At 62.8% G+C, this 22,418-nt stretch overlaps 1 protein-coding gene across 1 annotated transcript; it reads right to left on the bottom strand.

Moving 5' to 3' along the window:
- Window positions 1–12,876: 12,876 nt before the first annotated feature.
- GABRD (gamma-aminobutyric acid type A receptor subunit delta) lies at window positions 12,877–21,771 on the bottom strand. The gene is made up of 9 exons (XM_042996752.1): window positions 21,704–21,771; window positions 16,852–16,964; window positions 16,488–16,555; window positions 16,172–16,392; window positions 15,349–15,431; window positions 14,770–14,907; window positions 13,934–14,089; window positions 13,488–13,699; window positions 12,877–13,176 (listed from the first exon to the last, which is right to left on the bottom strand). The coding sequence occupies exons 1-9, from the start codon at window positions 21,769–21,771 to the stop codon at window positions 12,877–12,879; spliced, it is 1,359 nt and encodes a 452-aa protein (XP_042852686.1).
- Window positions 21,772–22,418: the final 647 nt, after the last annotated feature.

Below are 22,418 nucleotides of genomic sequence, written 5' to 3'. Positions count from 1 at the left end.
ACATGACCTCGGGCAGTGGAGAAGAGCGAGGTTGCACCTCGGTGGGCACAGGCCGTCTCCGGCGGAGGGGGTCCCCCGAGACCCCGCCACACCTCCCTGGCGCTCTGATTGCCTCCCTCAAAGGCAGAGAAGGAGGCAGCGAACCCAGGCCTTGATCCCCACCCCCCACTGCGGGCAGGACGGGCCGGCAGATGTCCGACCCCGTGCACACCAGCAGCCCAAGTGTGGCCCCACAGCCCTTTGTAACCAGGAAGCCCTTGCTGGGGTAGAAGCCTTTAGGGTCCTGGTGCCCCTTTGTGCCCTGGCCTTCCCTACAGATCTCAGCTGACATGTGAACCTCTCTCCTGGAGGCTGGCACCCAGGTCACTGCAGCACCCCCGGGGCCTCAATCTCGGGGAGGGAAGTCCGGAGAAGGGCCTGAAGCTTCGGAGCTTGGGGGCCAGGTCGGGGGGTGTTGGAGGGTGGGGTCTCTGGTCTCCAGCAGGGCTGGGAGAGGAGGAGAGGCCTACTCCAGGAGGAGGGCTGGGGAGGTTTCCACCCCTGGGTCTCGCCACCTCCTGCCCCAGGCCGGGGTGAGGGCACACGGGTCATCTGCAGGGCCCGGAAAACCTCCCTGAGGGCCTCACCTGAGCGTGGGGGGCTTTGGCGTCCTTCCCGGCAAACAGCTCCTCAAAACATCGGGCCCCACCTGCCCCCCCGCCAGTGGACAGCCCCCAGAGGGTGCCCCCCGCCCCCCGCCCGGCAGTTAGGGCCTCAAGGACAGAGCGCGTGGCCCTGACCAAGCAGGCGGGTGGTGCCGCAGGCCCTGGGCCCCGGCAACGGGCACGAGGTGTTTGTTCCCAGATTCCCCAACCAGTCCCCACTCCACACGTGGCGGGGGTTGGACCCGGTCAGCAGAGGCCGCTGCCGCACCCCCACGGTGTCTCTGGCACATCCGGGAACGAGTGAGCGAGTGAATGAATGAACAGCTGCAGACCCCTCAGAACCGCCGGCACAGGCCGACCCCCCAGGCCCTCAGGTCCTGCTCCCAGTGTCACCGGGCAGGGTTCCCGCCTCTCTGGCCCACCAAGCGAGGGAGCTTGGGAGGGTGGGCAGGGCGGTGGCCGTGGACGCCCAAGGACCGACCTGCCACAGGCCCTGGGGCTGCCTATCAGCAGCTTCTGCGTTTCCCAAGTCTCCCCGCAAACACCTCACGTACCTTCGTGATGACAAACACTTACTATTTCCAAAATGAAAACGCACAAAGGTGCGGGCTTTTTACGCGGATTACAAAGGTGATGGAGGTTTGCCACACAACCCCAACAACACAGAAAGGTGTCAGGGGAGGCGAGCCCTGGTCCCCTGCCCCCCCCCCCCAGCAGACCCAGCTGGGAGGGTGTCCCTGTCTTGTCGCCCGGGCCCCCAGGGTCAGTGTGGGGCTGGTGGGCGAGGAGGGTGACCAGGCCCGGCGGAGGGCAGAGCAGGGCTGCAAGGCCTTGGGTCAAGGCCCCTCCCAGCCAGGCCCCACCGAGGGCACCCTCAGATCTTCAATGCAAGTTCTCTATGAGGACTCTCAAAAGACTCGGGGATGCCTCAGGGGAAGGGTGGAAGCAGGTGAGACTCCTGCTGCGGGAGGGACAGGACGTTTGCTGGGCGCATGGCTGAGGGAGGAATGGACAGCAGGTGTTTCCTTCCTTTGTCATGGATCATGGGATTTGGAAAAACTGGCTCAAGAGACAACATTCACTCCACTCGCTCATTAATTTGTTCAACGGATGTTGGCCAAGGGCCCGCCGGGTGCCTGGATACGGTGGGGATTCGGCCAGACATGGCTGCTCCCCGTGAACCTGCAAGCCGGTGGGGAGACTGGCCACGGCCATTGGTCACACAGACATGGCAGTCTGTTGGAGAGAGGCAGGTTTGACCAGATCTCTGGAAGAAAGCCTGTCACCGGGATGACCATGTGTGTGGTGGAGAAGGATCGCAGGAGAGGCAGGTCGGGCAGCCTGTGCAAAGGCTCTGTGGCCCCAGGGAGCAGGGTGGGCCGGAGGCTGTGGAGGCGCGGCTGCAGAAGCTGCTGGAGCTGACCCTGAGGGGCCTCGAGGGCCACAGCAAGGAGGGTGGGGAGCCAGCGACAGGGCCCTGGGAGCTTCCAGAAAAGGCTGCTCCATTCACTGGGCAAGGCCCTGCCCAGAGGGAGAGGGAGAGGGATGTCTTCGTCTCCGTGGGCTTCTCGGCCCGCGTGTGTGTCGGTGTGTCCGTGTGTATTGTGTGATCATTCGCATTCGGCGTCCGCGTCGCGTGTGTGTCCCTACAGATGCTTCCCGTACATCTGTGTCTGTGGGCATCCGTGTGCATCTATGTGCCGGTGGCCAATTGGTTGCCTCTCTGCTCCAAATTCCCCCTTCCCTACTTGGGGGCCTAGATGCCATTCCTTCAGGACAAGGGTGAGGGTCTGTCGCCCTGGGCACTGCTGACATTTGGGCGGGGTCATTCATCACAGCGGGGCCAGCCTGTGCGCGGCAGGTGCCTGGCTCCGGGAGCCGCCGTCCTCCCTCTCTCCCAGCAGAGGGCGCCGGAGGGACGCGGCCGGAGGCGGGGCCCCGCGCGCGCGCGCGCGCGGCTCGGGCCCCGGTGGGTGGCCGCGTGGGCGGTGCGCCTCCTGGGCCCCCAGCCCCCCGCCGGGGACTTGGCCCGACTCCGGCCTGGGGAGAGGCGGCCCCTCAGCCCACGGGTACCAGTCCTGCCTCCTGCCTGCGGTCACTGGCCAAGCTTAATCGCCCGTTAACTGGTCTCTGTTGGAAACCACCGACCGGACCCCGGTGGATAAGGCCTGCCTGTGCACGTGCGCGTGTCTGTGTGTTCTGCGTGGGGTCCCTGTGCGTGCTGCACGTGCGCCTTTGTGCGCCACGGGTGTTCCTGCGTGCACGCAAGGAAGGGTGGCTTGCTGGGTGGGGGGCTGCAGGGCAAAACCGCCACCCGGGACACCGACGCCCGGAAGGGTTGGATCCTGCTGTGCCAGCGGCTTCCCGCATTCAGCAACTCTCACGCGCCCTGCAGTTGTCGTCCCATCGTACAAGCGAGGACAGCGAGGCACCGGCACCTGCAGGGTCTGCACCCTGCCCCTTGGCGGACCCCTAGGCTGTGGGTTTCATAGGCCCGTTTTCTGAACGAGGACACCGAGGGTCTGGGTGGCCCAGCGCTTTGTCCAGGGTTGCAGGGCCGGGATTGCCGGGGCCGGTGGGGACGCCCTGCACATCTCTGTCTTCCAGCTGGATGTGTCCACAGAGTGGAGCCCCTCTCCTTGGCGCCCAAGACAAGCAGGGCCAGGGCATCACGAGGGAGAGATACTTCCCAGCCTGGGAGATGGAGTCTGTCCCGCTTTCGATCCCCTCAGCTGCCTGGGATTATATTTAACACCCAAAACAAGCCTGACACGCATCTGAGGAGGCAGCACGCAAAACCCGCGGTCACCATGGCAATGCCACTCCGTGGGGGCTGCCAGCGGGTGCTATTTTAGCCACAAGAAAACCATAGTTAACTAGAAACATCACAGGGAGACACAGTGGCAGAGTGAGACAGGTCCCCAGCTGCTTGGCTGAGCCCCTGCGTGTCTTTGCGTGGGGAGCTGAGCTCACCCCCGGGGGTGGGGGGGGCTGTCCGCGTCCGGCCAGGTGTCAGGGGACCCACTGCGCCCTGGTGCCTCCCCCTTGCTGAGCTCGCCCTCCCCGGCTTTCTTTGCCTTTTATTCAGAGCCTGAGCTGGTGGCCCCCCAGGCGGGCCCCAAAGCCTACATCGTTTACAGACCGCTCCGCGGTCAGGCACCCGGTAACCCCGTCCTGGGAAGGGATTGGGAGGAGGTCCTCACGCACCCCGACCCAGGGAGGTGCAGCTGGGACCGCCTTCTAGAAGGCAAGGTGACGATATGCATCCGGGGCCTTAAAGGTGTCTGCGTCTTTGGGTGTCAACGCTCCACTTCTGGAAATGCACTGTCAAGAGGGAGCTGCAGGTACAGTCTGATGGCTGCAGGGTCGAGGGTGACAGGTGACGTGGCCCGCTGTGGAGCCGAGGCAAAGTCCACCGCAGGCCCCACCGCAGGCCCCGCGTGACCTTTGAGATCTAACGTGGCACACGTGGGCTCACGCTCACGCAGGCGGGGTGGCTTTGCCAGGACAGGAGGAGGCAGGACCCCTGCCCGTGGCCCCAGATGGCTGTGGGCAGGTGCCACCCTCATAGGAAAGCACCCCAGCGTCCCCGTGCGGGGAAAAGACTCCCTGGGACCTTGTCACCCGGGGTCAGCAGCTTCCTATGGGCCGGGCCCGAGCTGCCATCCCCAGAGGCAACGCGCAGCCCTGACAATTCCCATCACCCCCCAGCGACCCCTCCCCGGCAGGACAGCTGGAGAGTTGAGAAACTGCTCTCAGGACAGGACCCCACTGAATTCCTGCGACGGCCGCTTGGGGAAGGGCTAAGGCTTTGAGGGCTGCAGCACCTGGCAGGCGTCCACAGAAGGTCCCCGGTGCCTCCGAGCACATCTGTCTACCTCCTCGTCCCAGTGCCTCAGGGGAGCCCCGAGAGACGTGCCTTCAAGGCTGACTGAGGGCACCAGCCCCCAGATGAAGCCAGCCCATGTGCCTGACGGTTCCTGGGTCTGCAGCTGGGTCTTCAAGCTGCCCCAGGGCTGTGCTGGGGGTGTCGGTGTCCTTGGCACCTGGGGAAAAGTGGGGCATCCCAGGCTAAGGACGTGAAGCCCACGGCCGCCCCATCCAGATGCTTGTGCATCCGGGACCCCCTGGGAGGACCGGCCATCAGGTGTTTCCAAATGGAGTGGTACATGCAGGGGGGAGGCCCTTTTAGGGTGGAGCCAGGTGACCTGGCTCAGGAGGGCAGGAGGCACCGGCCTGGGAGACTCTCAGGACACGGGGACACGGATGCCCGCAGCAGCTGGGATCCTTCCCACCACGTGGTCTGGAGCTCTTTCTTGCCTGGCTGGGCCTCAGGTTCTTCTCCTGGGACGTGGGGACTCTGTAGGTGGGAGGGGACGACCACGGAAGGCACAGCACTGGCTCCTGGCTCAGCTCTCGGGAAAGGGCAGGTTGTCACCGTGGTTCTGTTCGCCCGAGGACGTCTCGGCACCCAAGGGGCACAGCTGGTGCCGCGGGGTCCCGGGCAGCCCCAGGGGCGCCCCCTCTGCTCTGGCGGCCTGGGGCAGCTCTCAGCCCCTTCCGGGAGACTTCGCAGAGGGCGTTCAACAACCTGGCGGGGAAGAGCACGTTGCTTTGGTACTTTTGCCCCCGTCCCGCCTTCCTCGAGAGCCCCGTCCACTCGGCAGCAGGAAAAAACACCTAAAGCTTTCATGGGAACCGTTGATGCATTCAGCCTCTTCAGTCCTGCCCAGTGTCCCTCCTCTCTTCACACTCGCCTCCCCCCACAGAGATGCGTCTGCGTGTGGCGGGAAGGGCCGATGCTCGCTCACGGCAGTGGCCTGAAGGGGCCCCGAGACCCTGGCTGGGCCTGCTGTGCAGTGACTGGCCCGGGGCCTGCAGAGTGAGAGCAGTCAGCTCCCCGCTGGGCATCCTGTCTGCAACCACAGTTGAGGGATCTTCTGGACTGTGAGCCCTCAGTGGCACAGAGGCCGTCAGAAGACATGAGAGTCCTGGTTCAGAGACAAAGGACCTTATTACTCACGGCACAGAGAGTGGCATGGACGTCAGTGACTTGGCATCGGTCTGCTCGTGCCCCTGTCCCACAGGAGAACACGGGTGGCCCAGGTGGGCACGCAGGGAGCTCCATTATAAGAACCGAACCCTGAGCTCAGAGAACCCAGATATTTCATAATGGGCAGAGAGACACCTGCCCTTTCTCGGGAGGGGAGATAATTCCAAGCTGTTGGCTCAACAAGTCCAGAACAAAAGGCAATTGGCATCTTGCCAACAAGATGTACAGAAACACAAAGACTCGTAGAAAATGGTCTCCCAGCAGTAATCGGGGTGCTGCTTCCTGACTCGGCTGAGCCCAGCAGCCCTCCCGTAAGGTGCTGGTTACTGACTCGTGCAAGCCTCTGCCTGGTTGTCCTTGGCCCAGGTGGAGCCCCAGCCTCTGTCCCAGGGGTCATGCCGCCCAACCTCAGTGCGGCCTGGACGGGTACCGCAGAGGCTCAGGAGAGCAGGCTGGACAAGCTGTCTGACCCCTCCATGCCCCCCTCTTAGCTGTGTTGAGTTTAGAGAGGGAGCAGCCATGCCCTTGATGGATGTCTCTTCCCCTTGTGCGGCACACATCACGTGCCATTCTGGTAGACCAGCTGTCTGAAAACCAGGGCCCTGATTATAGTGTTTACTAAATTCCACGGCGTGAAGTCACTGAACTTGGAGTTGGATGTGCAGTCAGCTTCTGTGAGCCTGTGGGAGCCCCCTTCCTCCTGCAGCCTCTGTATGCCTCCTTCCTACAGCCCCCCAGGCTTTCCCCATTTCTCGGGATCAGTCCTTACCCCCCCCCCACCACCACACACACACACACACACACACACACACACACACCCAGGACGGCGGACCTTGGAGCCTGTGCTATGCCACGCTGAGGAGTAAATCTGAGTCTCCTAGAACTGCCCTTCCTCTGCCAAATGGGAGCTTAAAGAGGGAAATTTCCGAGGCACAGCTGGATCGCGAGGCTATTTTCTTGCTGCAAATCCTGTTTTGAATATCGAAACCCAAATACTAACTCTGCCCTTCTCTTTGCATTTCTCCTTTAGCAAAACGAATCACCCCCCCCCCAACCAGGCAGGGTGGGTGCCTGGGACCAACCAATAAAAAATAATCGCATTTACTAAGTGGTACAAAGTATCAGGCAGTGTTCTAAGTGCTTTTTATTTTTTTTTATTTATTTGTTTATTTATAATGTGTTTATTTTTTTATTTTAATGTTTATTTTTGAGACAGAAAGAGAGACAGAATGTCAGTGGGGGAGGGGCAGAGAGAGAGGGAGACACAGAATCCGAAGCAGGCTCCAGGCTCCGAGCCGTCAGCACAGAGCCCGACGCGGGGCTCGAACTCATGAACTGTGAGATCGTGACCTGAGCTGAAGCCCAGCGTTTAACAGACTGAGCCACCCGGGCGCCCTAAGTGCTTTTTATTTATGATGATACCAGTTACTCCTCACGACAGTCCTATACCGTCATTATCCCATTTTACAGATGAGGATGTTGAGGCCCTGGGATGTTAAATAACTTGCCCAAGGTTATGCAGACGGGAAGTGCTATCAGGTCGCCCCGAGCCCACGCTCCTAACAACTAGGACTTCTCGACCAAGGGGAAGTCGTACTCAGAAAGCCAGGAGAGAGAGAGATGCACATTTACCTGCCCTCCCCCCAGCAACGGCTACATCTGTTACACTGAAAATCCCTAACTTCTTGGTCGTAGGTGCTTTCGGTGCCCTGGGCTCACCTCTAATTTCAGAGCAGCGGGGTAGACGGTCCTCAAGCACACCGGCAGGATCCTGTCCCCAGTGCTCTCCTTGCCACCCACTGTGCTGCCCCAGGACTTTCTCAGACATGGTCAGCCCAGGGCAGCCCGAAAGGGTGGGAAGTTACCGCCCTTGGGGGCAATTGTCAACCACTGGGGCATGAGAATTGGCTGATCCTTGAAAGATGGTTCCATGTGGCTCCTCAGAGGGTCTCCAGGGAGGTGCGGACCACGCACCCATGCACGTGAGCTGCCCCGCAAGCAGCCAGCTCAGGAACACGGACCCCACCTGCTTTTTCCTCCTTTCCACCTCTCCCCACTGGCTCCCAGCGACCTCCCGGATCCCCTGTCGGGCGGCCACGTGCACGGGAGCTCCTGTAGCCGACTCCGCCGTCAGGTACTGGCCATGTGCGTGCGGCTGGGCCACTCACTAGTATGGTGACCGAGAGGGCGCCCGCCGGTGGGGTGTGGGGTGGTGATCACCGGCCCTCAGAGCCCTCACCGTTACGGATTCCGAGCCAAGTGCGGCGAGCTGTGAAAGCCAGGAGGCCCACGCATCTCAAGGAGCCCTGCTGCCTCCAGCCAGAGGGCAGATGGTGCAGAAAATTGGGCCCAAGATGCAATCATAAGGGTGACAGATCCCAGAGAAGAATGACAAGGGGCCTTGCCGATCTCCTATGCCAAGATCAGGGCCCTGACGGGAAGGCGTAGGACCTGACGCGGGTTTGCGGTCGTTACGAGCGAACCACCTGGGAACCGTGTGTCCCTGTCTCACGTCCCACTTGTTGGAGGGGTCCCAGAGAACACCTCATCTCAGGGGGATACCTGGCAAAGTGATGCTTACCCGACGCTGCTCTAAGAAAAGACCATAGACCAAGGCGCCAGTAGACTGGTCCTCCTGGAGGCTCCTTGGGGACGGGGGGGGGGGGGGGGGGGGCTGTGCCTTGCCCCTCCCCCAGCTTCCCGTGTTGCCGTCAGGCCTCAGTGACCCTTGGCTTATAGACACGTCAGTCCAACCTCTGCCTCTGTCTTCACACAGCCCTTCCTCTCTGCGTGTCTCTGTGTCTCCCATATAAGGACACCAGTGGTTGGATTTAGGAACCCCCCAACCCAGTTTGACCTCCTCTTTACGTGCATCCTGATTACATCTTCAGAGACCCTACTTCCAAATAGCATCACACTCACAGGTACCGGGGGGGAGGACTTAACAAACCCCGTCCAGGTAGAAGGTACGGATGTCAATGCCAACCTCAAAGACACCCCCCCCCCATATTCCCATTCAGTTCACCGGTGTCGGCTCTGAACAGACCAGGAGGAGGGCAGCAGTGGCTCCAGCTGCCGTGGTGCTGGGGACGGTGCCTGCCCAGCGCGTCCCCCGCCGCGGGTGCGCAGATTGAGCTGCTGAGGGTCTTCTCCACCTCCGCCGATGAGGACCGAACATCGTGGCCCTCGCGCAGGCCGGGCAGCCGTCCGCAGCCACCGTCCCGCTCTCCGGCTACGCTAGCTCTCCCGCACTGTTGCAATGTGGCGCACGGGGATCTCGAACAGCGCACATCTGAGCACCTTCTCCGGGGTCCACCTTATCGAGGATATTCTGTTCCTCGGACCTGGTGCCCAGGAAGTGGCCAGGACTCTGTGTGTCCTACTGAGACGCCTGCTTGCCAGAAGACAGAGAGATACTACAGGGACTTCGGCAGGGGAGAGGGTGACCCTCGGTTCCAGCCTCAGGAACACCTGTAGCCGCGGGCGTGGACGATGGCTCCTTCCGCTGAGCTGGGTCGCCGCTGTGACAGCGCTGTCGGCTGCTGTGACAGCCACCACCCTGAAAAGCCGGAGGTGCCCTGAGCAGACGTGAGTCCCCACTGCTGTGCGTCAGCCCCTGCGCTGCATCGACCGAAGCGGCAGCCCTTCTAGCGCTTTCCGGGGGGGGGGGGGGGCAGGGCGGGCCTGGGCTTGCAGGCCGGCGGCCCTGGGGCAGGAGGTGGCCCTCACGCTTCAGAAGGACAATTCACAGAACATTCCACATGTTGGGCGGGGGCTCCCAGTGGGGCAGGGACCTGAGTGCTTCCGGCTGGAGCACCTGGCCAGCTTTCCTGCTTCCTCCTTTCCTGCCTCTGGGACATCACCCCCCCCCCCCCCGCCCACAGGCTTAAACAGTGCCCCCCACCCCACCTCATGTCTACCCAGTCCTTATTTGGAAATAAGGTCTTTGCAGCTATAATGAGGTAGGATGAAGTCATACTGCATTGAGGGTCCCTAAATCCCATGACAGGTGCCTTTATAAGAAGAGGACACACAGAGAAAACGCCGGTGTCGTCAGGCAGAGACTGGGGTGCTGCGTCTTTAGATAAGAGACGCCGAGGGCCTCCGGCAGCACCAGGAGCCTGGAGGAGGCTGGGACACTTCCCCCCACAGCGTCTGGAGGAGACGAATCCTGCCGACTCCTTGGTCTCCGATGTCTGGCCTCCAGTCTGTGAGAAGGTAGATTTCTGTTGTTTTGAGCCCTCGGTCTGCGGCGGCCCCGGGAAAGTAACCTCCCCAGAATAAATGCCCTGTACCGAAGTCCTTGTCCCAGGCTCTGCTTTTGCATCCGCAGGCTCGCCCTGCCCCCGCCACAGGCCGGAGAGCGCAGCTGGGCCCTGCCCCTGCCCCTGCCCCTCCGGCCCCGCAGGAAAGAGCCGTCCCGGCCCTTGGGGAAGCATCTCAGGGTCTGTGTGGCCAACACACTTTCCGGCCTCCGCCGGAGACAACGGACCAGGAAGCCGCCGGCCCCCGAAAACTGTCGGTGCCGCAACGAGGCGCATCTGGAGGCAGCCTCCCCGCCCCACACCGGGCCCAGATGCCTCTGTCACGGGAACTGCTGACACCCCTCTCCCAAGCTGGCCCCTCTCAGCTGCAAACCTTGATCCGCCCGGGCCTTCAATCTGCCCATGTCATCACCACCGGAATAGAACTCGGCGTTTCAAAAGCGCCAGCCCTTCCCGTCCCTTTTTTCTGGCCCTGTAAATATGTGGGCAGAAATAGCAGCCTGCAGGCTGGGGGGAGTGATTGCTGGTTGCGGAACCAGGCGCGGGCTCCTGCCCGGGTGGGCCTCGCGCGTGGGTGCCCGAGGCAGTCACAAAGGCCGGCTTTAAATAGCTCCCTGTGGGTAAGTGCAGCGGAAAGAGGGCAGCCTGCAAGCAGCAGGGAAGGTGAGGAGAGGCGGGTGTGGGTGGGGCAAGATCCCAGCAGCAGGGGGCTTGCACCCAGGTGAGCGGGGCAGCTCCATGAACTTGAACCTACCTGCCCCTCCCCTGGGGGCCCAGAAGATGGAGCTGACCCTCCCCGGCCCCCTCTGGTGGAATGAAAGACTTGGGACAGGACCCAGGTTGCCTCCAGGGGAGGGCGGGTGGCCCTGAGCCCAGCCTGGCACCTTCAGCACACCATCTGGGGCCTGAGCACCTCACCCCCAGGCAGTTCTCCGGGCTCCGGGGAGGAGGGGAGCCGTGACCCCGCGTGGGGCCACGCAGACCAGAGGGTGCCGGGGCGAGGCGGCGAGGGAGAAAGGGACCACTGCCCTTGGGCGTCACCGCCCCTGTTCGTGGTGTTAGCCCAGCTTGGCTGCCCCCAAGCCCCCTGCTGTCCAGAGGCGGCCCGGATCCCCGGCTGACCCAGATCCAAGCCACCTGCTCTCGGCTCGCCCCGAGGTCCACTCTGCTTGCGGCTTCTGGTCACGTCGGATCCTGGAGGTCTTGCTTCTTGGCCCGTCCCACGGCCTGGCATGACTGTAACAAGCGCCGAAGCCTCGTCTTTTAGAGCAGGGGCCCAAAGTGGCAGCCTGGTGCCAGAAGGGGTCTTTAGGGGGTAAAGGGCCTTGGAGCTAGAGGTGGAGGTGGAGGTGGAGGAGACAGAGAGGAGGAAAAGGGGGAGCAGGGGGAGGAGGGGGAAGAGGGGGAGGAGGAGGGGGAGGAGGAGGAAGAGGGGGAGGAGGAGGAGGAAGAGGGGGAGGAGGAGGGGGAGGAGGAGGAAGAGGGGGAGGAGGAGGGGGAGGAGGAGGAAGAGGCGGAGGCGGGGGAAGTGGAGGTGATAAGCCGGGTTGTGGTTTGGGCAGATGGACCAATCCCCTCCTTTGCCCTTGGACGCAGCCTTGGTCTTCTGGGAGCGGCTGCCCGGCAGCCCCGTGCTGGACACCTGGACCTCAATGGTCCACTGAGCCCTTTTGTGAGCGGGCGTCCTCTAGCATCCCGTCCCCAGGGCCTGGAGACACTGCAGACCCCTGGGCGGTTTGTGCAGGCTGGAGGCGGATGGTAGGACCACCCGATTCGCAAAGTCTGATTCACACAGAGTCATCGTCATGCTCCCCTTGAGGTGGCTGGGGCTGGGGCCCACCAGGAGGGCGCCGCGGGGCCAGCAGGGCAGTTGCCTGGCTGCCTCCTTGACCACAGCACGGCACGGACCTGGCTGACCTTGTCCGTGGGAGCCGGCTTCCCGGGCTCCACAGCGACCGCAGAGCGGTCCGGTCCTCTCACTGCCGCTTCTGTTTCCTCCCAGTGTGAAGGCTCACCTTGCTTTGGTGCCACGGAAAACCCGGACACCCTTAGTTAGAGCTGCCTGTCAGATCTCCAGTGACTAACGACTCCCATCACCCTGCTTGCAACCGTGTCACCCCACGTGCGTGGTGGGGACTGGGGACTCAGTGGCCCCCTTTTACCCATCGCCACATCCGAGAAGGCAGTGTAATGGCACCTTGGCCACGGGACCAAGAGACCAAGGGGGGAGGGGGTGACTCCTCGAGCCTCTCTCCAGGACCCTGCATCTCTGCCCCTCCCACCAAGGCCCAAGGACGTGGCCACATGGCTCGCCTCTGGGACACAGCTCCAAACCCCTCTGTCTCGAGCCCATGGAGCCCCCAGCTCCAGGACAGCTCTCCGGGCAGCCAGGGTGCGGCCACGGCCCAGCCGCAGGAACAGAGAACGCAGCCAGCAGCCAAACGCTTTGTTTTATTTCATGCTGGGACCAAAGGCCCGTGGACGCCCTTCTCCACCACTTTACCAAGAAAGTAGCACCGCCCACTCCCAGCCTCCTCCCGTGACCCGGTCCCAAGCCCACAGAGCAAGTGCCTGGAATCAGGATTGTTTTGTGAGTCAAATGCATAGCTTCCCAGAGGCCACGAGCCTGCCTGGCTCAGCCTTGGGTCAGGTGGACCCTGCCGCTAAGGGGGAGCTGGGCCGGGGGTCTGCAGGAGAGGTGCGTGGGAGAGCCCCGGGTGGTCTTCCAGGTGACGGTGGGGACAGCGCCTGGGGTACTTAGGGAGGCCGAGGCCTTCCTCTCGTTTCACGCGGCCTGTTGTCACGCCCCCTTCGAAACAGGCAGAGGGGGCAGATCCACCCGAGAGCCTTTCGCCCGGTGGCCGTGGGCTCCGGGATAGGTGAAGCAGCCTATCCAGGAGAGGTACCTGCAGCCTCACATGGTGTAGGCCGCCCAGTAGACGACATTGACGGCCACGAAGGCAGCAGGGAACACTGCGCGGGCGTAGATGTCAATGGTGTCTGCGTCGATGGGCTTGAAAAGCCCACGGAGGCCTCCCTGGCCCCCCGAGCGGTGCCCGCCCCGCTTCTTGGCCTCCCCCGTCTCCATCTCCACACACCTGTAGGTGCCCATGAGGTTCCCAGGCGTGCGGCAGGGCCGGCGGGACACCGCCAGCTCCTGGGTGACGCCAGCGGCCGACAGGGAGAACAGCACAATGGCATTCTTCACGTCCATCTGCATAGGGGGACGGGGCAGGGCTGAGCCAAGGGCGGGCTCCGCTCCAGGACCCCCCACCCGGGCCACGGCTGAGTCCCTCGGCAAGTGTCGCTGTGAGCAGCAGCAGGCAGGGCCCGCTCTCCTGTGCCCGGGGGGCTGCAAGCGAACCCCCCAGAGCAGTAGGCAGAGGGTCCTGAGTTGGTCCCAGGAAGAGTGGCCCCACCAGCACTGCCCCTCTGTGTCGGTGGCGGGGTGGGGGTGTGTGTGAAGGGCATGGGGGGGGCTGTCCTTGGTGCTGAACACAAGAGCGCCCACAGGCTCAACCTCACCTCTGTTCTCTGCTCTGTGGCCTTGACCTTGGCCTTTTGCTTCTTCCGGTAGTCAGCATTGAAGTGGGCAAAGGCATACTCCACCAAGGCAGCAAACACGAAGACGTAGCAGATCCAGAAGTACACGTCCAGCGCCTTGATGGCCGAGGCCCGCGGGAGGGAAGAGCGGGCACTCACCATCAGTGTGGTCATGGTCAGCACCGTGGTAATGCCTGCCGGGAATGGGTGGTGCCATTGCTGGGGCCCCTGCCACTTCCCTGCCCTCCCCACCCCTGCCCCAAGCCCAAGCGAAATTCAGACTCTTGTGACCAGGCCTGGCAGGCCACTGGCTTGGAACAAGGGGCTGGAAGGCAAAACATGGGCTCATGGGTAGCAGGGTTGGCGTCCTGCTTCTGGGCTCCCGCCCTTTCACCAGCTCCCTCGGAGGAAAGGTCAGGGCCCCGTACCTAGAGACACCCTGGCGGGCACCGCTGCCTGGCTGATCCAGAAGGAAACCCAGGACATGGCAACTAGGAGGATGGAGGGCATGTAGGACTGGATGATGTAGACGCCCCGATTCCTCCGGAGGTGGAAATGCAGGCTGAGCCGAGGGAACTGACCAGCTGCAGGAGAAACACTCCCTGCTGGGACCTGACCCACCACACACTGTGGCACCGGGGGGCAGGGCGTGCGGGTGGAGAGGAGGGCTTGGCAGGCACGGAGGGGAGCACCACTTCAAGCCTCAGACCCCTGCCTTCCCCACTTTCCCCACACAGCTCGATGGATCAGGAGTCTCCTGTGCCCTGGGCCTTGTCCTGGGAGAGAGGCAGGGCCACCCGGAGGCAGGAGAGGAGAAAGATCCCAGTGCTGCACGGGCCCAGGGCACTCTCCCGGAGTGTGGCCAGCTCTTCCAGCCCTCCCTGGAGCCCAGCCAAGCGAAAGGAAAGAGCCAGCTGGGCTGGCTGGCACCAATGAGCAGGCAGTAGGAGCTGGGAAGGGGCAGGAAGGGTCAGGACAAAGGCAGCCCCAGGTGAGCCCCACACCCTTCGTGTCTCCCCCCCCCAAACCGCAAGCACTGAGAGCCTGCAGGAAGCAACCAAGGACCGAGGAACAAGGCAGAGAAAGCCTGACCCATATCCGCACTGTGGCGCCCTGAGTCCCTCGGTCAGGTGCAGCCTGTGCCCATCAGTGCTTTTCCAGGGGCACCCTCAGGGGGTCCTCAGAGCCAACTAACGGCTTAGTTACAAGTGCTAGGAGACCGCGAGCCAGGCTCACGAGAAGAGGCCGCGAGAAGCCGCGTTACCCGATTTGAAGTTCATGAGCTCCGTGGCAAAGTGGTAGCTGGTGATGGTGAACTGGGCCAGCTGCAGCTTGTTCAGCCCGTGGATCTGCTCCTGGTTCTCAGACCAGTAGTACACGATGTCCTCGGATGAGTAGCCATCTGCAGGAGAGCCCCAGGTGGTGTCCCCCGGCACAGGGGACAGGGGACAGCACAGGACACCCAGCCAGGGTCGAGAAGGCCTGTGGCCATGCCCAACCTCCGGCCGGCAGACAGGACCAGGAGAGCTGGACAAAGGGCAGGCCGCCATCTCTAGGTGACTCGCAGGGGCTGTCACGCTGGCTCGGTGACACAACTACATGCCTCGTCTGGGCTGCACACCCGTCTGTGACCCGTGAGAAGAGGGTCGGGCTGCCCAGGCCTTCCAGCTCCCTCTCTGCCTTCTCTTCAGCCCAGGCTCCTCGCTCCACGGGTCCTATCCCAGACGCTTCCCTGTCCCCGAGCCAGGCCGGCTGCAAAGGTCCCTGGCGGCCCGAGTCCCCTCTCCCCCCGCAGCACAGTTGCCGAGCAGAGCCCCCTGCCCGGCCCCGGAGGGGCACTCACAGCTCTCCAGATGCAGCATGCACTCTTGCTCGTCCATGGGGTATTTGGCCAGGTCCATGTCGCAGGCCACCGTGGAGGTGATTCTGCCCAGACAACACACTGGTGAGGCCTCCAGGAGCGAGGCCAGCTCCCGAAATCCTGAGGTCCTCCTGCCCCGCCCCCCAGATTTTTTTAATCTCCTGGTTTTTAAAATGTTGGCCGCTAACTCTGTTTTTAAAAGACACAGGTCAGAAAACACATATCCATACATGCACATGTATGTTCGGGACAGCTCAACACACAATAGCCAAAAAAGTGGAAACGGTCCGGGTCCACGGACGGATGAGTGGATATCATGTGGCGGAAGGTTACTCGGCCGTAAACAGAAATGACATCCCGGTAAACACCATGACCCTCAAAGACACTGCGCTAGGTAAAGGACAGAAGGCAGACACAGAAGGTCACGCGCTGTATGATTCACTTTATCCGGAAGGTGAGGTCGGTGGGGCGGGCGGACGGATGGAGAGCGAGCACTAATGGGCGTGGGGTCTCCTTCCTGGGGAATGAGACCTTCTGGAGCCAGACGGGATGTTGGCACAACACTGAGAACGTGCTAAATGCCACTGGGTCCTTCACGTTGAAATGGTGAGTTGCATGTTATGTGAATTTCACCCCCACGTGAAAACCAAAAAGCACCGTGTTGGCCACAGAGCTGCATCCGTGGGCTTCTTCCCGCGGCCACCTCTGCAGCTGCCATTACTAGGTGGTGTGGGGCGCCGCCAGAGGACGGACGACCCATCCGGCTCCCGTCTGAGCATCTTGGGGGGGCCGGTCCAGGGCTCACCGGATGCTGTACAGGATCACCCCGTCAGGCTGCAGCCGGATAAGCTTGTTCTCCACGGTCACGTCGTGGAACCAGGCGGACTTGGCATTCACAATGAAGGTGTCCGGGAGCCACAGCTTGTCCACGAAGCGGCTGTCCAGGCCCAGGGTCTCGTTGGTGTGGTTGTAGGCCAGCCTGCTGTCCCGCCAGCTCTGGTGCAGGAACACGGTCATGGTGTATTCCTGCAGTGGGAGGCGGGAAGGGCCACTGGCCGTCAGCCCCGCTCCTCTCGTGGGGGCCCACAGCCAGGGGTGGGTGGAGGTTGATCAGCACCTACCATGTTCACCTCCGAGATGTGGTCGATGCTGGCCACCTCGATGGCGAGGGCCACGTTCACAGGAGGCCCTGCAGGGAAGAGGCTGAAGCCAGGCTCCCCACCCAGTGCAAGCCCAGGCAGGCAGGACAGGGGTCAGCCAGGGTTTTGCAGGGAAGACCACGTTGGAGAGAGTCTGCCACGAGACCCTTCTGAGAAGACCCACCTTCCCAGCTGTCTCCTGGGGGCGGGGGGCTACCGTCGAGGTGTGACACATGCCCTGGGGACCACAGACGCACCCCTCGAGGGAGCCAGCCCAGGGCCGGCAGGGCTCACCCCCACAGCCGGACGCAGGAGACTCCCCCGTGCCCCCACTGGCCGCCCTCACCTCCAATGCCAGGCCGGAAGTTGCGAGCATAGCCCTCTATCAAGCCATCCAGGTTGGGAAGCCAGGATATCTCCAGATTGGAACCAACATAGTCCCCAATATCATTCATTGCTCTGGAAACGCAAGGCCCACTGGTCACAGGCAGGGTGCCAGGGACGGAGCCCAGCTCCCTTCCTCGGCACCTAAGCCAGGGGTGGGTGGGGGAGACCACGGCGAGAGTCCCTCCAGGCTGGACCTGGCCAGTCCCAGTGAATCCTGCCAGAAACGAGGAGCCCCAGGACTCTTCCACCTCACCCTCCAGCCTCTGCTCAGCTTCCGCCGGCCCACCTAGCCTTGAGTGAGCCTTCCAGGTCACACAGAGTCCCCAGCCTCCCTCTACAACTGGTTCGAGGAGGGTGGCCAGCCCAGAGCCCCCGCCCCTGGGATCTCTGGATGAAGAGCCTTGGAGGACCCTGACAAGGCACATGGCCCCCCTTTCAGCCTCTGATGGCAAAGTGTCCTGCAGGAGGTGACCTGGGAGAAGAGCTGCGTGACCAGGAAGGTGAGAACAGAGAGAAGGAGGTATGGGTGAGGTCCCACACCTGACCCAGGCCAAGGCTAAGGGCCCATGGGGACGCTGGAGCCGACCTCCCGCTCTCTGTGCCTTTCCAGGCAGGCCCAGCACTGGCGGCAGTGATCCCCAGTTGTCATGTGCTCCTGAGGCTTAGCCTGACCCCAGAGTGGCTGGGGCCGTGCCAGTGGCTGCAGACTAGTCCAAATGACAGCCTGTGCTGGTCGTCTCTGGCAGGGCTGCAGGGGCGTTCCACACGTGGCATCTTGTGTCCTGTACACACCAGACTGACCAAAGCCCCCCAGCAGCTCCACCCACCCACCCCTCCTTGTGCTTACCTGTCCTGGGGTGAACCGGGTCACCCAAAACTCACGTCCACCCAGAACCTCAGAATGGGACCTTATTTGGAAATTGGGCTATAATCAGTTAAGATGACACCATGCTTGATTGGGGTGGCCCTCAGCCCAATGAGTGGTGTCCTTATAAGAAGAGAAAGCAGACGCACAGGGAGAAGGATGTGTGACAACAGAGGCAGCGACCAGAGACATGCAGCCACAAGCCAGGGGACACCAAGGGCTGGAGAGAAGCATGGAATGGATCCTCCCCCAGAACCCTCCGGAAGGAATCAACCCTGCCCTCGGACTTGATCTTGGGCTTCTGGCCTCCAGAGCTGGGAAGGAATAAATGTCTATTAAGCCCCCTAGCCTGTGGTCACTTGTTACTGCAGGCCCCAGGAAGTCACACAGCCACCCCCTCCCGCCCACAGGGCAAGGCCCATCCACAGTCAGGCAGGAAGTGAGGGGAGCATTCAGGAGGGCATTCGAGAATAACTCTCTTGTGTTATTCTCTGTAATGTGAGGAAGTGAGGGGGGCATTCAGGAGGGCATTCGAGAATAACTCTCTTGTGTTATTCTCTCCTGTGTTATACAGCGTCTCTGTAATGACGCTGTACTCACAGGTGGGTTCTCAAACACCTGGAAGGCTGCCTGGGTTAGGGAAGCACCAGCAGCTGGGCACCCAGCCCCTCCTCTGTCCCACACGCTGGTCCTTGGAAGAAGGTCAAACTTGAACCAGGAGCTCCCTAGCTAAGGACACTCACAAACCCCTGACCTATCCCGTAGGACCACCTTAGGGCCTCTAGGCCACGTCCCGGTCTGGTCCAGGGCGGGGGTAGGGCCGGTGATTTGCTAACAAAGTATAAGGAGGAACTGAATGAAGTCCTGGACCCAAGTAAAGCACAATGAAAAGTGCAAATGGAGGTCACCCTAACGATCAGACGTAAAGGGACTCGAATTAGGTTTTATTTTTGGACTGGCCCAGCTGCCATCTTGCGGCAGCGGCTCGCCTGCCGGGAACAAGGCTGTCGGGAGACATACCATCCGTCCCCGGCCTCAGGGTGGTGGCACAGGCGGGCGCCCCTTCCCTCAGCTGGGTCCCATGCCCACTCCCGGGCACAAGGCAAGGCCACAGGTAAGCCCCCGGCCACAAAGTTCGCCTTGAAGTGGCAGGATGCCAGTGGATTTCCTAGACTTTGCCACCCCTAGAAGGTGTGAAGGGAACGGACTCCCTGCCCCGTGTCACTCCTCACCTAGCACAGGGGCTGTTCATTTTTCCAGCTGTGAAGAGATGTCGAGGGCCATCCAAGGAGGATGTACTAATGCTAGCCCGGGTGCTGGAGAGCCCTGCTTTCCTCCCACGGTTTAGGTGGGCAGGTAAAGGAGTGGACGGGGTACACACTCTATGTGGGGGAGGTTGTGGTGCCTCTGATCGGCACCTTGCGGGAGAGGTTCTGCCTCATCTGGTCGCCTTGAAACCCAAGCTGGCCTAGGGTGGGGGCTCCCGTTGTGCAGACAGAGAAACTCAGAGACACATGCTCAAACTCCTGGGGTGAAGTGGGCACCACGAAACACTGGCGGCGGCTGCTTGGGCGCCATCAGGCCTCCCTCCCTCGACTGGCCCCTTGAGTAAACAAGCCCACCCTTGTCACTTGTCCGTGCCCCTGGGGCCAGAGAGGAAAGGTGGGTGCATCTGAGCAAGGCGGTGGGGCCCTGTTCCCTGCAAGGACCCTTCCAGCGTGCACACACAAGCCCACAGTCCCTGGCAACTCTGCTCTCGGAGCAGCACTAGCTGCGCTGGCCCCTCAGTTACCAAGGATAAGAGGAACAGCACGACAGTCACACGGTGAGCTAGCAAAGCAGGAGCCACACACACAGCTTCTCCAGGGAGGTGGAGGTGCCAGCAGTCCAGAGGGCCACCCACGAGGGTGCAGCCGGCAAACTCGGGCCCCTGCCACATGAGTGGGTCTTCAGACTCAGGGAAGGCACAGCTTTGACCCAACCCACAAACGCTGCACAGCACATTTATTCTAACCCACCGAGACTTTCCTGCTGGGAAGCCCAGTATGTGACCTGAGCAGCGGCAGCCAGGACAGGTATCTCCTGTCCCCCTACCACTCCGGATGTGAGGACCCGGAGACCGAGGGAAAGGAGGGTGCTGACCTGCTTCTGGAGTGGAGGGTGGAGGGATAGGAAGCTGGCAGGGGAGGAGGTGCCAGATTGACAGCACTGCACTGTCTGAAGGTCGCCCGCCAAGGCCCACAAAGCCCAGAGGCTCTCCTTCCGGCCGGGGCCACAGCCTTCCAGCCTTCCTGCACGGGCAGACGGGCACACCCGTTACCCCCACTTCCAAGCCAGATGTGGGACAGAGACCAGGATGTTTCAGTTTTTAGAAAGGCGATATAATGTACATATGGACTTGGGATGGGGGCGGGGGTGGTCTGGAGAATTTCCCAGCAGGAAAGTACAAACAGGTCCCAAAAGTAGGGTGAATGAGCTTCACGTCAGAGCAGAACAGGCTTGGCCACCAAATGAGTTTTGGTGTCAAACTTGGGCTGAGGCTCTGAGGTTCAGAGCAGCTTGGACTCCAGAATCACAGCTACGTGGCTATGCTGGACCAAGAGCTGATCCCAGGCCTCCAGCACATACATCCACGGCCATGCCTCAATGCTTTGCCCTTCCCCTTACCTTGAAGTAGGAAAAGGGAAAAGGGCCATGGAGCTGGATAAGAGAATGAAGCCTTCCGAGGACAGGGGCAGATCAACATTGCCTGTGACCTTCGGCACGATGACCACCCTATGGCCAGACTCAGACCTTCCTGGCTCTGCCCCCCACCCCACAAACAAGGACATTCTGACCACATCCCCCCACCTCCGTGTCACATGCTGCCTGAGTGCCTACAGCCCAAACACAGGCTGATGGTCAACCATTTCCAGTTTCTAAGGCCTTTGACAGCAATTGATTGCCCAGAAGTCCGGAATGCTGGGGGGCAGAGGGGTGTGCTGTATTTGCTCTGGTTGTCTGCAGCCCATGCACTAAGATGATTTTCAAAAAGGGCCCTCACAACTCCCAGGAAGGTGGCGGGCATATGGCCATGGGATGCCAGACTACCTGGAGCCCATTTCAAGTCCCCAGAGAACAGAGAAGACGTTGGGGACCCTACTGGTCCCTAGAAGCCAAAGGGAGGAAGCCACAATCCATGGGGACCCTCCTTCTTAGCCTTTTCCTTCCTTGGGGAGACAGAGCCCTCCTCCCCTCCCCCAGCAGTTAGAAATCCTGAGTCTTCTCTGTCCTCCACCCCCTCACCGCCCCCCACCCCCAGAGGCAGCTCGCTCCTTCCCGCCTGCATGCTCCAGAGTTGAGTGGCTGCCATTTGAAATGGCCCCTGGAAGGAGACTCCACAGCGTCCTGGGCCCGAACTTTCTAGCGACCACACACAGCCCTCATGCCGTCCCCCCAGCCCTGCGGGCTGCAGCGGAAGCGTGTCTGTGCAGCTCGGCTCCCATGGGGAAGGGGAGCCTCCTCCCCCGTGTCCGCGGGATGGTTCCTGTCTTCCTCCCTGCAGCTCGTGCCGCGCCGAGCGCTCAGCCCGCGCCTGGAGGGGCACCGGCAGCCAGGGACCGGCCAGGTGCCGCTGGGGCCGAGGACCCCACGCGAGCCCAGGCACCGGGGCCGGGGGGGGGGGGTGGGGGGCGGGAATTGGGAGCGGCTCCCGCGTCCGCGCGCAGCTCGGCGGCGCCGGTTCAGCACCGGGACGGCGGACAGCACCCGGGGGCGGCCCCAAGGGCAGCGGTGAGTCCGGAGCTAGGGGCCCGCGGGGGACATGGGGTGGGGGTGGGGTGCTCGCGGGGAGACGGGGGACGAAGACTGGAGTCGACGGGGGAGGTGAAGACGGGGGTAGACGGGGTGGGGGCGGGGAGGAAGACCGAGGGCGGCCCCGGGCGCCGCGCGGACCCGGCTCGCTCACCTGGCGCCGCGGTGCTGCTGCGCGCAGAGCATCAGGAGCGGGGGCAGCAGCCAGGCCAGCGCGTCCATGGCCTCGGCGCTCGGCGGGGACCGGGGGCGGCGCCGGGGTCCGGCCGGTCGCGGGCGCTCGCGAAGTTCTTCCCGGCGGCCGCGGCAGCGGCACAGGCGGGGCGGGGAGCGGGGAGGGCGCGCGGCGCGGGCGCGAGGGCGGACCGAGCGCGGAGCCCGGAGCCCGCCCCGCCCCGAACCGGGCCGCCCCGCCCGTCCGCCCCCACCTGCCGCCGCGCCCCCGCGGCACTTGGGAGCCGCGCCGATTCCTCCCCGCCCCTGGGCCACGCAGCCCTGCCCCGCCTCGGGCTCCCGCCCGGCCTGGCCGCGCCCCCCTCCCTGGCGGGCCGCGCTCCGGGCCCGGGGAGGGGGGGTCCCGCACTCCCCGTCGCACCACCGCTGCCAGGGAGGCGACCCAGGCCCACGACCCGCCTGGTCGCAGCCTCCCGCTGCCTGGCCAGGCGCCTGCAGACAGACGGGAGCGGTGAACGTCGTCCCGGGGCTGTTCGTGGGGGTCACAGGTCCCGGAGACTTGGCGGGTGCCGGGAGGGGGCTAGCGTTCCTGCGCCTTACCGGCTACTGGGAGAGACCCCCGCCCTCCAACCCGCAGCTCCTTCCAAGCCCCTCACACTCGCGGCAGAGCCAGAGCCCGAGCGACCACTGCCCCC

Source organism: Panthera tigris, chromosome C1, assembly GCF_018350195.1.
Source record: "Panthera tigris isolate Pti1 chromosome C1, P.tigris_Pti1_mat1.1, whole genome shotgun sequence".
Classification (NCBI taxonomy): domain Eukaryota; kingdom Metazoa; phylum Chordata; class Mammalia; order Carnivora; family Felidae; genus Panthera; species Panthera tigris.
The sequence above is the reverse complement of the archived record's forward strand: the minus strand, read 5'-3'. Positions and strand labels throughout refer to the sequence as shown.